A 17,018-nucleotide genomic window follows, 5' to 3' on the forward strand; every position below is an offset into this window, starting at 1 on the left:
CAAGCAGTCTTCTTACCACGCTTTCACAGAAAAGATCCACGCCCGCTTTCTCGACTCCCTAATCCCAAGGGCGACCCTCAAGGCACAACCCCCACTCCTGTTATTCTAACCCTCGCGTTCATCTGCCTTCGCTAAGACCGGTCACCTTCCGATCTACCTCCAATGCAGGAGTACCTGCAGACGAACGTTTCCCCAGCCCACCGCCCTCCCTCCCTCCCTCCCTATCCTCCGCCTCGCGCGCTCCTCATCCGCCGCCCAAATGGAAGCTTCTCCCACCGCCCTCTCCCCCCCACACACACACATTCTGCTCTCATCCTTAAACCCCCCTCCCTCGGCCACAGCCCTGACGCGCATGCGCGGTGGCAGTCCCCCACCGTTGCCGGGTGACTCTATCCTCGGCCCTCAGTTTCAGCAGCAGGTTCCTCCGATTCTTTCCGTTCGAGGGCCCGGCTTGGCTGGGCCTCGCTCGGCTCTTCAGGGCTGGTCCTCCCGCGGGGACAGCCGACGATAACAAGTGTGAAGCTGCCGTGCCGGCCCCGCCCCTCGAGGCCAGATAAATACACAATCTCCGGCGCGCGCGACAGAGGTCCTCACTCTCCGTAGCGCGAGCTTCTCCGTTGACGGACTCTTCAACCGTAGTAGCAAAAAGCGGCAGTATCGGAAAGGAAGTGACGCGCGCCTGACTGACAGGAGTAACGTGCGCGCCTCGCATCGCCCCTCCTTCCCGGCAGGAAGTGATGTATACGACAGAGGCGGGGATCATAAAGAAGCGAAGCTGTCTCTAAGGGAGCGTATGAGAAGAACCAACGATAGGTGGGTGTGGTTGGCTGAAGGAAGATCAAGGGAGGGACAGGGAAAGACAGAGGGAGGATAAGGCGAAGCGTGTGGGTAGAGGTGATTACTGTGAAGCAGCAGAGAATTAACCGGTGTTGTGTATGTCCCCCAATCTCCCTTCAGGATTGGCAGACAGAAATTCAACAGGTGCAGCTTTTGCTGACATGATGAAGAAAGCACCACCTGTTGAGTTTATGTAAGTTATTCAGCTACTAAAAGCACATACTTCCGAAAGGAAAAATAAGATTTCACTACATATCTGTTCATGCCCTTATACGCTGTCATAATTAAACCAGAATAATTACCCTTCTGCGGTTCAATATTTATAGCTGTCAATGGGGGTTAGATTCCCCACTTTGTCCTAAAAGATGTGGAGAGTGGATATAAAATCAAACTTCTGATCACAGTAATTGCAAGCATGATCAATGCATGTTGTGCAAGTGTTGGCTTACATACAGGAAGAATGTGCAATGTCTCTTTAAAAAATATTGATGTTTCTTTGCAAGAAAAGGTTGGATGCATCTTTCGTTCTGCCATTTTGATTAGGCCTTCTAATCCTTAAAATCTTTGTGAGAAACTCTCACTTTTGAGAAGGGGTGTGGTTCAGCAGTAGAACACTTTTACTTTGCATGCAAAGGTCAAGGATTCAATCCCTGGCATTTTCTGCTAGGACGGGAAAAGACCCCTGTCTGAATCCTTGGACAGCTGCTGCCACAATAGACAATAACTGCACTAGATCAATCGATAGTCTGACTTGGTATTGGGAAGCTTTCTATGTTCCCTGTTCTTCAGATTTTGATCTAGCGGTCCTAGAGAGGATATGGTGAACAATTATGTCAGTTCTCAGAAAAAAAATGAATAAAAAATTTCCATTGTTCTAAATCAACTTGGATCTGATTTAGCATGTTTGTTTTTACTTAGATTTAGTAAACAAATTTTGTAAAAGGTGCAATGTTACTTTTGTATGCCTTATAAATATATCCCCCCAAAATCCTATAGTCAAAAGTAGTTGCACCAAAACATAGATGAACATTTCCATAAAGCACACTTGAGGTTCAATACTATGCTTATTTACTAAAAAAAAATGCCCTACTGTGTTCAGTGGTGCTTATTCCTAGGAAGTGTACGTGGAACTCAAAGCTTTATTATTCTTGATGACAGATAGATAGATGTAACAACTCAATAACATATCCTTTCCTCCATTGTTTAAACTTTAAGAAGAAATTCTGACTGCCTCTCTTCCTTTCAAATGGAGATAGGTACTTCAGCCATTGGGCTGCTAAAATAAAACTTATGGTGGTGCTCTCTCCATCATTCCTTCAGGGCATGAATCTAGTATGCTTCAGCTATGCCAGGCTGGATGGACTGAGGGTGTGGTGGACTTTGATTTGACTTAAGGATGACTGCCAGAGACAAGCAGCCATCTGCACTAGGGCTTCCGCCTCAAGACAAAGGCTCTACAGTTTTAACTCAAGCAAATCCAGATTGGTAGTGGCAAGAACAGGAACTGAAGGACAAAGGTCAGCAACGTGGAGCAACATGACCCACATGCTGCCTGTTCTACACACCCATGATTCATTGTCTTCTTGTCTGGGAACCTGTTTCTGTTCCCAAGTTCAGATATTTTTGCTGGCAACAAAACAGAACAAAAGACACAAGAAGGAATGAGATCCTTTCTTGGAAGATGATCTTCTGTTTTCCTAATCTCCACACACAAATCTTCTGAAGCAAGCTAATGATAAACCCAGGCGTGTCAGGAATTCAGTTGTATCTAGGAGGTACTGAGACGTTTTATCCTCCATATGAATATAGACTTTTGATGGATGAGTCTTATTTTATTTTTGAGTGTATAAAAAATTCTTCTTAAATCTAATATAACAGGTTTTTAACTCTTAGAAATAGAAAATATACCTCAATAGTTTTAAATATGAAATTGCTTTTGCTGTTGAGTGGGTATGTTATTTCAAAGCAGCACTAATGTGATTATAAAATCACTTGTATCAGCTTATTGACTCAACTGCAGTTGCTCTGATCTGCCAGACTGTCTGTTCGGCTAAAAACCTCAGTGCTTGCTTTGGAGGACATTGTCCCCTGCTTTCCCTCTAGCAACCTGATTCATGTAATTGTATCCCTCTTTTATGCCCATTATCTATAATACCTATACAATAATTTATCCGTATTATCACTATCACTATCACAAAGAAACTTAGCACAATATAGTTTATTTAAAGAAAAGGGAAAAAAGGAAACCTGAACACAATGTTGTACAAGATCACTAACAGCTATATTGATCAAGAGAATGGTTGTAATGTTCTTTGTTCTGTAACTGAACTCACCAGATCAAAATAATATTAGCCTCAGTACTGAAGTACATCCTATTTTGAAATCCCTCCTTTCTTCAGTAGCCTGTTGACCAGCTTGTTCTCATCATGCCCTTCAAAACCTCACCCTTCACTTATTCCTGCAAGCTGACAGTTTCTCTCTTTGATTCACACAAAACATTTCCATGTGATTTATCACATGATTGATCATAATTGTGTAAGGCCTAACCATGTGATCATAAACACTAATGCTCCAGGATATATCCTTTTCTAATTCAGCTGTGACTTGGGGAATCTCAAAATATGAAGCCTTTTGACTAGTGATGGCTGCAGAGGAGAAAGCTGATCATATAAGTCAGACACCTATTTCAATGAAACAAGCATAGGGAAAAATCACATAACACTTATATCACGTTCTTTCCTAGGAACCACAGTCAAATCATGGGTTAGCTGATTCTAGAACTCGTATCTCTGAAATAGATCAAATTAGTAACACACATTTTTTTTCTGTTCAGGAGGAGGAGATTTTTCAGAGCTGTTATTTAAATAAAGCCTTCTGGGCGGCTAATAAAATACCTTCATAATTTATCCTGAAGGACTTTCCATAATAAGTTTCTTTACACTAAGAAAACTATGAACTATTAGACTGCACTCTTACACTCACTTAACTTCTGATTAGACATGTATAGACTATACTCTTAGTTTAGCCTAGATTGTCAACTTTGACAAGAGATCTCATATCCTAAAAGCCAGTTCACTTAGTTTTTGAACTCATCAAAGCAATAGTTCATAGAATCATAGGGGCCTATAAGGCCATTGAGTCCAACCCCCTGCTCAATGCAGGAATCAACTGTCATCACATCAAATAGGCCATAGTACTTAATAATACTTTTTTTCTGCCCTTTAGGTGTTTGGGGATGCCATAATTTGTCATATAAAACTAAAACCTCCATTTACCAGTAACATGTAATACAGTGAAGCATATAAGCACACAGGTAGAGGTAGAGAAGGGGTGGGCAATATGCGGCCTGCAGGCCATACCTGTCTCTTGCTGTCCCCTGGTGTAGCCACTGCTGAGCTGGTGATTTTTGGTGGAAAACCACTGGGAAACCTCAAATGGCCCCAAGACCACCAGAAGTTGCCCACCCCTGTTGTAGAAGTTCAAATCTATAGGCATATTAAATCAATATAAAAATATAGATTTGGTATTGGAAAAATCAGGTCACTTGGAATTCAGAACATAAAGAGAAAGAAGGTATTTCTAAATCTGGCTAAAAAGCGAAATTTATCCTAGATGGTATAAAGAGATAGGGCATTTACATGCTTGAGTTATCCCATTTTGAAATGGACTTCAGGCAATTTCAGTGTGGCTATATGGTTGTCAGGCTATCTCGGGGTGCAACAATTTCAGCCAAGCCATGTAACTTCTAAGCAGGCTTGAAAACAAAGAGAAACCAAAGGAAAAAATGCCTGACCCTTTTGTAAAATCCTAACCCAAGGACATGAACAAATTGATAGCTTAAAAGTTGGCAAGAGCCAGGGCTTGTGAAAAGGGAAGTGTATAATTGAAGCTGGTGGAAACTAATAATTGTTAGTTTCCAATGTGGTTCTCAATGGGCACCACTATGCCCTCGGATGACTTTCTTGGTGTCCACCAGCTCCCTGCTGCTCCTGATTTTTATTTCTTTTAGATTGGGGACCCTTTTATTATAGCAATTCAGGATACTTAATAGTTATAAACTTTCAGAGAGGTGGCTGTATTCATCTGTTGCAGCAACAGTAGTCTTGTGGTACCTTAAAGATTAACTGTGCAACCCTGTACATGTCTACTGAGAAGTAAGTCCCACTGAGTTCAATGAGACATACTTCCTTACAAGTAACTGTGTATAGGATTGTTTCTTAGCATATTTATGGCAGAAATATACAGGGATGTTAAGTTCCACAGGGCAGGTAGTAGAACAAAAAGTTGAGGGTAGGTTTTGTGATCTAAGCAAATAGCAATGGACTCCATATAAAGAAGAAAACAAGCTAGGCTTAGTTCTTCAAAATTGGATGTTGCCCTTTTAAAAATGGAAGCTAGACAAGCTGTACAGTATAAGTCTAGCACCTCACAGGAATCACAAGTTTTCCAGCTAAAGATTATTTCTGTGATCTCTTCAGTGGGGATGCAAGGGAACAAACCTAGAAAAACATACATGAAATCCACACTATCTGTCACTATGTCATGCCATATTTTCAGACATCTAAAATTTCCCAATTTAATTTGGGTTTTGTTGATTTTTGCAGTCCAAGTTAATCACATCTCCCTTCCAGATTTGCAGTCTCTGGTTTCTTGCTCAATATTGACTTCTAAATTAAATTAATGATTTTTTAAAAAAAAATCAAACTGATATTTTGCTTAATTAATGACAAATAAGGCTTTAAACCCAATTAAAGTTAAGAAAGAAAAACACAGATTATAGAACAGGCTTCAACACATTTTTTTTCCACTGCAGATGGCAAATCCACAGGACTGTTCTTGAAAAATGGTGATAATGTGCAATTGGGTTAGTTCTTTAAATATAGAAGTATTTTTGACCCACTCAGATGGATCAAAATGAAACTTCAAATGAAGTTTCAAATTGGCACATACAGACAATTGTCCTGTATTGCTTGTTCTATTCAAATTCTTGGTTTCTATGCAAAACTTGTAATAGAGTCATAGAATGCCTACAAACTTTGTACCGACTTTAGTAACTAAATATTCTGTGAATTACAATGCAATCTTATATATGTTTATTCAGAAGTAAATCCCAGGTATGTGTGTATAGGATTGCACCCTAAAGAGCTATGACTTCACCACCAGCTACAATAACTTCAGCTGGGTTCTAGATCCACTCTCACTTATCTTCTGTTAGGAATATATTATCTGAGTAAGTAAACATTTGCCTTATTTTGTTGTAGCTGCCAAAAGCAAATAAAGTCTTGGCACAAATTCCTATCCAGACCTGTGCTGGCAAATAGGATGCCTAAAATGATGATGATGATGATGATGATGATGATGATGATGATGATGATAACGACAACAACAACAACAATTGTGCTAGTTCTCCTTGATATTTAGTCCAGCAGTTTCGGCACCATAGAGTGTGGAATCCATTGGTGGAATTACAGAAGGCAATGGGGGAGGGGGTTTGGTCAAGGAGAATTTACAGTAATCTATTTTCAGATTACCAAGACATGAATTATGATTTCTAGGAATTGCCTTTCAAACAAGCATTAGGATCTCTGTGGAGGGAGAAATAGCTTGGGGGCCATTTGGTGCAGAGAAACAGCAGGCAGACAAAAGAGTTAATGGAATAAAGAGGTTTTAGGCTCATCTACACCTAGAGCCCTTTCAAGGAGGTTGGGGGGGGGGGGGATGATCGCAAAGTTTTCTGCTTCAGTGATCATCCCTCATGGGACACACGCCAGTGAGTTTGCCCACAATTTAAGGAGAGCCGTTCCGGCGCATTTTTTATTTTATTTTAATTCTTGTGCAAAAGCAGAGTTGCAATCCTGTGCGAAGATGAGTTATTAAAAAGTAAATAAACATTCGCACACACACTCAGTGCTGAAAGACCCCCGAGACCCATCCAGAATGTGTCGACAATGCTCTCCCCCTCACCCCTGATACCCATGGGCTCACTCTGCACATCTGGTTGCCTGTTTGTTGTGCCCCACTACTCAACGACGACCCCCTATCCACATTCTCACACCCATGCATAATTTTGTACCTCTATCAGGTCTCCCCTTATTTGCCTTTTTTCCAAGCTAAACAATCCCAGCTAATGTAACCTTACCTCATAGGGAAGATGCTCCAGCCCCTTGATCATTTTAGTTGCCATTTTTTGCAATATCCCTTCAATATCTTTTTTTAGGTATAGTGACCAGAACTATACATAGAATAAGTGCCATTGCACCATCGATTTGTATAAAGGCAGTATGATATTAGCAGTTTTATTTGCAATTCCTTTTCTAATTATGCCTAACATGGAGTTTGCCTTTTTTTCCCCCTAGGAGTTTGTCTTTTCCCTACAGCAGCTGCACACTGGCTTGACATTTTCATAGAGCTGTCCACCACAACCCAAAGATCTCTTTCTTGGTTGGTCACCTCTAGCTCAGATGCCAACCAGGTTGTACTTAAATTTGGGATTTATTTGCCCCAACATGCATCACTTTACACTTGCTTATATTAAATTGCATTTGCCATTTGCATGCCCATTCTCCAAGTATAGAGAGATCCTTTTGGAGCTCCTTAAAATCCCTTTTTTGTTTTAACCACCCTAAATAAATTGGTCTTATTGGCAAACTCGGCCACTTCACTGGAGTCTCTGCTCAGGAGTCTCTGGTGAGGGACTTTGTCAAAAGCATCTTGGAAGTCCAAATAAACAATGTTCCTCTCACTTTATAATATAATAACACCACCCTCTCATCTGTCTGGTTTGGAGGGCAAGTGTAAACCAGATTTTTCCTATTCAAATGTAACAGGAAATTCTGTTTTGCTGTGAAACAAAGGGATTTCATTTCAGGTATTACATTTCTGTACTGCCCCAATAGCCAAAGCTCTCTGGGAGGTTTATAAAGATTTAAAAAGTTTTTAAAAATACATTATATATAATATAAAAACCATTTACATAGAATTATATAAACAGTACATACAGAGGCACACATATATCTAAATCAATTTTAAACAATGAACAATAAGTAAAATCCAGGACCTGATTAAAATCTCTTCATATGCTGCCAAAATACCTGAGGGAAGAGGAAGGTCTTAACCTGTTGCCAAAAAAATTAGAATGTGGGCACTAGGTGGGCCTCATTGGGGAGATAATTCCATAATTGTGGGACCACCACTAAGAAGGCCCTCTCCCTTGTTGCTGCCTTCTGAGCCTCCCTCAGAGGAGACTCCTGGAAGAGGAGCTGAGACTATTTATTTATTTATTTATTTATTTTTTATTTATTACATTTCTATACCGCCCAATAGCCGGAGCTCTCTGGGCGGTTCACAAAATTTATTTGTTGCACTTAAATACTGCTAACTATAATAAAATCCCTCATCAGTTCATAATAAACATTAAAATACAGTATTATAAACATAACATTAAAACACTTTCAATTACAATATAAAAAAAATACAAGGAACAGTAAGATGGAGTGACATGATTAATTTAATTAAGCCCAGGGAAAGCCTAGGTAAACAAATGTAGAGGCAATTAAAAGATGCCACATTTTCTTCCTCTCAAACTGCATGAGGGAGTATTTTACAAAGGGTCAGTGCCACTACTGAGAAAGCCCACCATCAGGGTATTGCATGGTGACATTCGCTTAGTTTTGGAATGACTCACAAGGCTTCCTCTGATGATCTTAAAGGTTGCCTGGTATGTATAAAGGGTTTGCTAGGTATCAGTGGTCCCAAGATGTTTAGGGCTTTGTATGACAATAGCATAACCTTGTACATAACTTGGTAGCTAATAGGCAGCCAGTGCAGTTCTTTTAACACAGATGTGATTAAGTATAGCTGGGTGTCCCAGTGAACAGCCTAGCTGCTGCATTCTACACTAGCTGAAGCTTCTGGCCCATGCACCAGGGCAGCTCCACATAGAGTGCACTGCAGTAGTCTAATCGTGAGGCTACCATTAGATCACCATGGCTAGGCTATCCCTATCCAAGAATGGATGTACTGGCATATCAACCAAAGTTGGTAATGATGCTTTGGGCCCCAAGGTCACCTGGGCCTCTGGGGACAAATGGATCCAGGAGCATCCCCAAACTATGGACCTGCTCCTTCAGAGGGAGTGCAACCACATTCGGAACAGGCAAACTGCTCAATTCCCAGACCTGGCAACTGCCAACTCACAGTACCTCTGTCTTATCAGGGTTCCGCTTCAGTTTATTGGTTTTCATCCAAGCCATAACTGCATCTAAGCACCGGTTCATCTAAGCAGCCTCTCCTGAGTCAGATGTCACAGAGAAATATAGTTGGGTGTCAGCATACTGGTAACACCTTGCCCCAAATCTCCTGATGACCACTCCCAAGGGTCTATGATGAACAAATGAATATCATATACTGAAACCTGCTTACCTGATTAACTCTAAACCTGATACATGCATTCAAAAACAAACAGATTATGGCCTCACAGGTGGGTCATTTTAACATGCATACAGTGTTTCCTACAAATCCTAAAAATAGCAACCTAGAAACGATAACATTTAGTGGGTTTTTATATAAGACGTTCACTTGTAAAACAGTTACAAGAACTATTAAAGTTCTATTGTAGTCATTTGCTGTACTTCGTCTTTCTATGTTGCACATGAAACACTGCAGGATGGCAATACATCACAATAAGTTTTTTTACACTAGCAGAGATTGTCCAGATCTACACCAAGCAGGATATAGCACTATGAAAGTGGTATGAAAGCAGTATATAAGAGGCAGGAGCCACACTACTGCTTTATAGCAGTACTGAAGTGCAGACAACTGTTGGGACCCATTGACACATACAGCTTTCATAGTGCTATATCCTGCTTGGTGTAGATCTGGCCATTGTGACATTAATGGTTCTCTCTTTGTTTCTGAATCGTTATAGCTGTTAGACAGGAAGTCTATGAATTTCAAAATGGGGAACTTGATTTAAATCAATAATCTAAAATGGTATTTCCCTTGTTACTTAAATAAATGATTTAAGTTGCTTCGATTTAAATCAATCTACTCTGGGTTGGGCACCCATCAACATGAAGTCCGTCTCAGGCAAGGGAAAGGTGGATCAGAGAGATCTTTTTTTGGTAGCTAGCATCCACAAGCTCACTATTACTTTGGGCTTCTATAGGAATCGATAGAAGCACATAGGTAGAATAGACCTCTGGTGCACATCATTTGAAATAAAGAAAGAAAAGCCCAAGAGTGGAAGAGGCGTTGGACAATGGCTAGGAATAAGACAACATGATAGTCAACAGTGGGGTAATAATCAATTTGACAGTTGTTTATCTAGGGGGGTACTCCCCACACAACATAATAATCAAGCATGGTATGGATTAGGATCAGCATTGAGTTGGGTATTAGTCCACACTGAGTTGACTCACTCATCCTCCCCTCAGTCCTCCCACTAGTATCCCATCAGCCATTGCTGCCAAAAATCTATCCTGATGGCTGGACTAGAGCAACAGCCACCACTTTGACTGCTCTTACCTTGCGACTCTGTGGCTGACGAAATAATCTAGGGTGGCTGAGGAAATAACTAATGGTACCCTCCGTGCAACACGATAACCAGTGGTGGTTCAAATAGCCAACTGCACACATTGGTTATTTGTGCTAGTTATTTAGGCCAAATAACCAACCGTTGGTTAAAAAAACTCCCTCCACATAACACAATAACCCATGGTGGGTTAAATAACCAAAAGTCAAATAAACCAACATTAGTTATCATGTTGTCAATCCAGTCACATTGTGGCAAGATAGTACAAACACATCAGCTACATTGCTCAAAGAGTAGTGGGGTGGGGGACAATTGATGGACATATTCTATCTATGTGGCACAGAATCCCAAGTTTGTTTTGAGCTAAGTCCCAAGGACTGGCGGTCCTGAAAGTTAGCAACTCTCATTTCAGGAGGAGGTAGTACTGTGAACTGAAGAAAACCTCTAACTAACCAGACTCCCAGTAGCAAGAGACTTATCTACCAATTCAGGATTTCCATTTTGCAGTAGGAGGTGGCTTCTAGAAAGCACTGCATTACTGGATAACAACATTGTACTTTCTGTTTCCTGCACAAACTGCTAAACTTTCCTCTGCAGATCTTTCTAAGTTACAGCAGAGAGGACAATTCTTTTCTTTCTCTGCCACTCATATTTCTGTTTTACTGGTTATCCTTTACTTTTATTTGCCTTCTATTCCTACCTAGCATGCATACCATCCTAAATTTGTATTTAAGTCTTCTGAGTCCATTTCTGCAAAGCACATGATTAAATCCATCCCAAGTCTATTAAATACTGATGAAATGTGAGCATCTATCAGGCCTAGGAATGACTGTACAGACTGCACATAATGAGTAGGAACCTGAAACCTTTGTGTAAGAAAATACACACACACACACACACACACACACACACACACACACACTTGGGTGGGCACTGCCCTCCGCACCTGGATTAAACCAAAGTTCCAGTGAGCATGGCTACAGAAGAGTTGCTATGGACCTGGCTGGAACCAGAAGATAGAGGGGGGCAGAGTGCCTAAAATTGTCTGGGAAGACTGACACACCCTCCCCCCACCCCCACACACACACTGCCTGGATGATCAGGCAAAAAAGCTGTCATAATAAAGGCTTATTGATGTTCCATCATTTTCACTATGATCAATTGCTAGATCTTGGATTTCCCCCCTTTTATTATTTTTCCTTTATGCACTCCGATTCCCCCATGCTATTTTCAAGTGTACACATGTTTGTGATAAATTTCTTTCAACAATATTGAATGTGATAACATCAATTTATTATTTGCCCATTCAATAATCAGATGCAAATATTTGCCTGAAAAATAGGCAAACATTCATCACGTCTTGATCGCCTTGAGCTCTCCTCCAGCTCCCAGTACCTCAGCATGTGAAAATATTTCTGCATCCCCCATAAAGGGGACAGAAGCTTTCCCATCTGTTAGTCAGTCTGCTCCCCATTCGAATCAACGCCTGAGGCAATCCATGTCTCCTATATACTAAGAAAATCGGATAGGAAGAGAGTTATCATATTGGAACCATTCTCTTCCACTTATGAACAAGTGGAAGAGAACGGTTCTCTTTGTATTGCCCTTTCACTGCCTCAAAAAAAAAACACTTTTGCTTATACAATTAGCTGTTATGGGCTCAGTAAAAGGGGGTGAAATCAAGATAAAATGTTGCTTTCCTTCCTGCTTTTTCATGGTGGTTATTCCCATCCCTAGCTGTACACAGCCGGCTTTGTGAAATTCTGTCATTTGCTGAACTACACTTGCTGCAAGCTTATCAATATTAATTGAGGTGGGCTGAGATGGGAGGAGGGATTAGGGATTAGTATGACCTTTTCCAAGCCATGCTGGCTCAGACGGTCAAAAAGCAGCGGAGGAGAGAGAAGCAGGACAGGTAACAGCATGTGGCTTTAGTGGCTTTTCTCCCATGATATTGCAATAAGCAATAAAATCCTAATCGCTTTTCATGATACGTATGAAAGGGCAGGTTTTATTGGTAATCTTTTGTTCAAATTCATTCTTGATTGAATCACCATTCCCACCAGGATGTGTTGTGTCCTCTGTTTCTGTAGGAGAAAATCTCTAGCAATTAGCACAGAAAGGATGAAATAGGTAAAGTGTTTAAATGCTGGAATGTTTGCCTAATCTGAACCTTTCTGCATGATTTGTGGTGAACAGCAGAGAGTGTGAGAGGGAACAAAGCGATCCACACATCTGTCATTCCATTGTTAACTACAATTGTTCACAAAAGCTAATCCAGACATTTATTTTGTCATTTTGTTTTGTTAAAGACAATTGGGATGTTTTGATCTTATTATGAACAATCCACTTTGCGTAGGCTAGCAAAATGATTGTTGATTGTTAAAGAGGATATTCTAGAAAATAATTAACCATCTCAGAAACCTGATTTCTGTGCATTAGCACTGCTTTTCATTTATTTTTTTAAAAAGCATTTCCTTGTTTCACATTGAATTTATAAATATCCCCCCTTTTCCTTGTTTTTCTTGCTGTTTAATTTTTTTTTTTAATTGATCTCTTGTGTTGTAAAACATTTATATTATTTTGGATTCAACCAAAAAATATGGTCCAGAGATATTTAAAAATGTGGTTTGTAATGTGTCACTAGCTAACAAAGCTAAGGGTGTGTTTCTCCTCTCTTTGTCAGGATCCATCATGTCTGACAAACCGGATTTTGCAGAAATTGAAACATTTGATAAGACCAAACTGAAAAAAACAGAAACGAGAGAAAAAAATCCATTGCCCACTAAGGAAAGTAAGTTACTCCTAGCCAGCCTGGAGATACAATTATTACCTTGCTCAATATGCATAACGGATAAATACTCAAAGACGTGGTGGTCCAGGATCTGTTCTTACAGTGCAATCCTATACAGATCTACCCAGAAATAAGCGAGTGGGTATAGGAATGCAAACTTAATGGCACTTTTAAATGAATGATTAGTTTGGGTTTATTATTTATTTGTATGTAGCTATAATTTATATTGGTGAATTAAATTACATATTGTGACTTTTAAACTGTGTTCTTTGACTTTACTCTTTGCCAAGGGAGATAATATAACTTGCACTTTGAAAATCTATTTTACCAGTCTGTCTAGAAGCTTGATGATGGTATACTTTAATTTCTAATCTAAGATCGACTTTAATAAATGCCAGAATGCTAGCTGGGTTAGACTGTTACAGCACATGCTCTCACACACAAAGGATGTTGTGGCACGTTACGGAGTGACAGATTTCTCGTGTCATAAAAGGTTATAGCACAACAGTGCGCAAAAGCTTATGCTAAAATAAATCTGCTAGTTTTTAAGGTGTCACCATGTTCTTTTTTAAATTTAATAAATGCACAATATTCCATTACTAACATCAAGATAAAAATCCTTCATCATTTAAAGAATGCTTAGTGCTGCCCTCTTCTGGATTGTTTGTCTTGTATCTACTATTATAGCACTGACTAAAGTAGGCTGATGCCTACAAACACATGTCACAATGGCGGGCCAGTTGCATATCACACCAAAGCTTGTCATGGCTAGGAGGCACCAGCCTGAATATTCAACCCCCAGCTGTAGGTTATTGTGTTGTGTGAACCCAGCCAGCTGAGGTTAAACAGTACTCACACAACCCATGGCCAGTGCTCATATCAACCATGCTGGCTGGGTTCACACAACACAGGGGTTGAGTATTCAGGATGGTGCCTGCAGGTACCATGGCTTCTCATGGCTTAAATAAGCCACTACAAGATGTGGCATGTCATGCAAACCCTATCTGCAAGTCTTTAAGGTGCTGCAAGGTTGTTGTTTTTGTTGGAAAGGATAACGCTTCTAAAATTTAACCTATGCGGCATAAATTCGATTATAAATATCTCTATTTTACTAGCCTAAAAACGGGAACTTTTCTTTCATTTTACTCTACAGCTGTAGCCCACAAGAATGTTATAATCTGGGCATTCCAAGCTGTGCACGTGACATTTTGAATAGAATAGAATAGAATAGAATAGAATAGAATAGAATAGAAATGAAATTCTAATCTCCTCTCACAACAGGAGATTTTTTTTTACACCTGGCAAGTGATAACTTGTGATAAAGACTGACCCATTGTGCTCAGAGATGCTATGTTTCGCAAAGTTCTTACAATTCTTAAGAACAGACTTGCACTAGAATCTCTACCCTTTGCATACAACAAGACAACACTGGCATATGCTAGAGAAAGATGGCCAGTTCCAACAACCAAATTCATCAGTGCAATAAAGTAGAGATATGCACAGTCATGTAGACAAAGACTGAGGTTAACTGGCAATACACATGGGAAAACCAACAGTCTTCTCTGTGATCACTGCTGTTGGGAAAGGCACAATTGCAATCACAACAACAGCTGTCAGCTTCACAGTTTGTTCACAATAGCCTTTATCCACACACCAGAGCACCCACATAAAATGATCACCTGGAGGAATTTGAATGTGTGAATTAGGCCAAGGACTATAAAAACCATTGGCTGGTTTCATCAGCTGTTCTACTGGATGTACTCTAATAACAATATGCAATTGAAAGGAGAGGTGTAAGTGAGCCTTATTGTACTGTCATCATGTCACAAAGCCTTTCTGCCTTCAGGATTTCAAGATCTTTATTTTTCAGGATCTGATTTAAAAACAAACAAACCAGGAAATTATACTGGTTAGTGCAACCTATCATGCTGTGTGGTTTTTTAAATGGATAAAATTATTAAGACATGAAGGGGAAAAAACAAAAGCAAATATAATTTGTGCATGGCTTTGTTTTATATGCTCACCTGTGGCTGAGAAAGAAATGTGTAATTTACTGCTTTTCGATGTATTTTTGGTTTCCTGCGTTAGCATCTATCTAAGACCATCTGTTGACGACTAGGTAGGGCTAGATTCATTTGAAGGCCCCCAGAACTTTACTCTTGTAGAATCACTTCCTGTCAGTTGGTATTATTGGGCACATCTTAATTTATAAAATGACCACGCAATTGCCTTGGCTAGTAACAAAAATGAGGCTGAGATCCTAAGGAGAGAATTAAGAAATGCAGTTAGAGGAAATGGACTTGAAGATACGCCGTTCTTCATCATCATCATTTTATCCTGCCTTTCCTCCAAAGAACTCAAAGTGACACATGCTCCCCATTTACCCTTGCAACAAGCCTATGAGGTAGGTGAGGCTGAGAGCTTTGAAACAGAGCAGGGAGTTGAGCCTTAGTCTCCCAGTTTAAATCCAGCATGGTATTCAATATTCCACACTGGTTCCTTGTGCCATCTGTTCTATTGTGAACCTAGGAAAAGTCATCCTTAGAATTAAGTTTACCAGAGGCAGAATCCTGTGTAGTTAGCAAAACAGTGGATGATGTTTAACCTACAACTCCCATCAGCCCTAGCTAGTGTAACTAATGGTGATGGATGGTGGGAGTTGCAGTCCAACAACATCTGGAGGGCCACTCATTCCCCATCTCTGTGGTAGACCAACATCATACACTGTTTCTCTAACTACAGAGGAGTCTGCTTCTACACAACTCACAGAGGTTTTCTATGTCAGCTCCAGAGCTATCTACCATGGGCCAGCAGTAATGTGATTTAGTAGTCAATGAAAAATTATTTCTGGGAATGGAAGGGACTGCAATATGATACTTTTTAAAAAAAATGTTGATGCATTTCTTCTTTACAAATTGATAATGATAAGAAAATCTTTATTATTTGCTGTGTGCTTAGAATAAAAGATGCAGCAGAAGTGTCGAATGTTGGCAAATGATATTTCTCTGGTTTTCTTGGCAGCCATTGAACAGGAAAAGCAAAGCAAAAACACACCCTGAAGTTGGATCAGAAGATATGGTTGACAGCTCCTCCTGTGGGATTTTAAGTTCTACGTTTTCAAACTTTGTTATTTATTAGCTTCCTTTTTTTTAAATAGCACTTTTGTTTTTGTTTTGCTTTCTTGGTGCAGCGGGGGGTCTTTTATTTTACAGCAATGCTCTGAAACCAATCAAATCCATCTTTTGTAATTCCCCAAAGTGACTATAATCCTGTGTCCAATACACATGTGACAATTTGCCAAAATGTACATTTTTGTTGTATGTCAAGAGAAAACATTATTTTCATATGGTATCTGATGTAGAACCGCACAATAAACCATTTCTTTGTGTGTTACCCTTATTTAGAATTTAAATACATTGATACAAAAAGAGTTGCACACCCAGAAAGTATTCTATAAATGTTCTTAGAAATAAGATGTAACTTTCAGATCACAGTTCAATATGAATATGACCTTCCCATGGTACATTCACATACAAAAAATATTTCACCTTTGGAAATTGACAGGGAAGTATCACTGTAATGAGTGTTCAAGGGAAAATGGATTTAGTTAATTTCTGTAATAAGGAGAAGGAATGGCCACTCTGTGATCACTTTACCTTGTCATTCTCCTAAGGCGAAAGTTTTGTATGCCCCCACATTGGGCCAGTTCACACAACACAACACAGTTCACCCCAGGGTTGTTTAACCCACAATGAGACACTCTGCGTGAGCATGACATTTTGAATAGTCATGTGAACCTGGCCACCAACCGTTATGTGAGTGTGTCCCTCTAGTTTACATCTAGTTTACCTAAAC

The 17,018-nt window shown here is 39.9% G+C and overlaps 2 protein-coding genes across 6 annotated transcripts in view; one reads left to right on the forward strand and one right to left on the reverse strand.

Annotated features, from left to right (window-relative positions):
• Positions 1-697, reverse strand: part of FAM13B (family with sequence similarity 13 member B) — a 64,342-nt gene extending 63,645 nt beyond the window's left edge. The window contains exon 1 of one of the 2 annotated variants that reach the window (XM_063120792.1): positions 375-697. The gene's annotated coding sequence lies outside the window, so the exon portion shown is untranslated. The remainder of the gene's footprint in view (positions 1-374) is intronic. The other variant, XM_063120793.1, reaches the window with a different exon arrangement.
• A 23-nt stretch (positions 698-720) lies between these two features.
• On the forward strand, positions 721-16,531 carry LOC134394931 (thymosin beta-12-like). Of its 4 annotated transcripts, XM_063120795.1 has the most exons (4): positions 769-813; positions 958-1,030; positions 13,056-13,163; positions 16,185-16,531. In XM_063120795.1, the coding sequence occupies exons 3-4, from the start codon at positions 13,064-13,066 to the stop codon at positions 16,220-16,222; spliced, it is 138 nt and encodes a 45-aa protein (XP_062976865.1). In that variant the 5' UTR covers positions 769-813; positions 958-1,030; positions 13,056-13,063; the 3' UTR covers positions 16,223-16,531. The 4 variants fall into 4 exon arrangements, with proteins under 4 accessions (XP_062976867.1, XP_062976866.1, XP_062976865.1 ...); XM_063120797.1 differs by lacking the exons at positions 769-813; positions 958-1,030 and adding an exon at positions 721-739; XM_063120796.1 differs by lacking the exon at positions 958-1,030 and having other exon boundaries at positions 754-813.
• The last annotated feature ends 487 nt before the right edge of the window (positions 16,532-17,018 follow it).

This window comes from Elgaria multicarinata, chromosome 3 (assembly GCF_023053635.1).
Source record: "Elgaria multicarinata webbii isolate HBS135686 ecotype San Diego chromosome 3, rElgMul1.1.pri, whole genome shotgun sequence".
NCBI lineage: Eukaryota > Metazoa > Chordata > Lepidosauria > Squamata > Anguidae > Elgaria > Elgaria multicarinata.

What these genes read in the sequence shown, in the direction of transcription:
- LOC134394931 (XM_063120797.1), top strand. Translation starts at nt 13,064, where the DNA reads ATGTCTGACAAACCGGATTTTGCAGAAATTGAAACATTTGATAAGACC. An exon ending in TCCATTGCCCACTAAGGAAA is followed by an intron (nt 13,164 to 16,184) that starts GTAAGTTACTCC and finishes TTTTCTTGGCAG; the next exon opens with CCATTGAACAGGAAAAGCAA.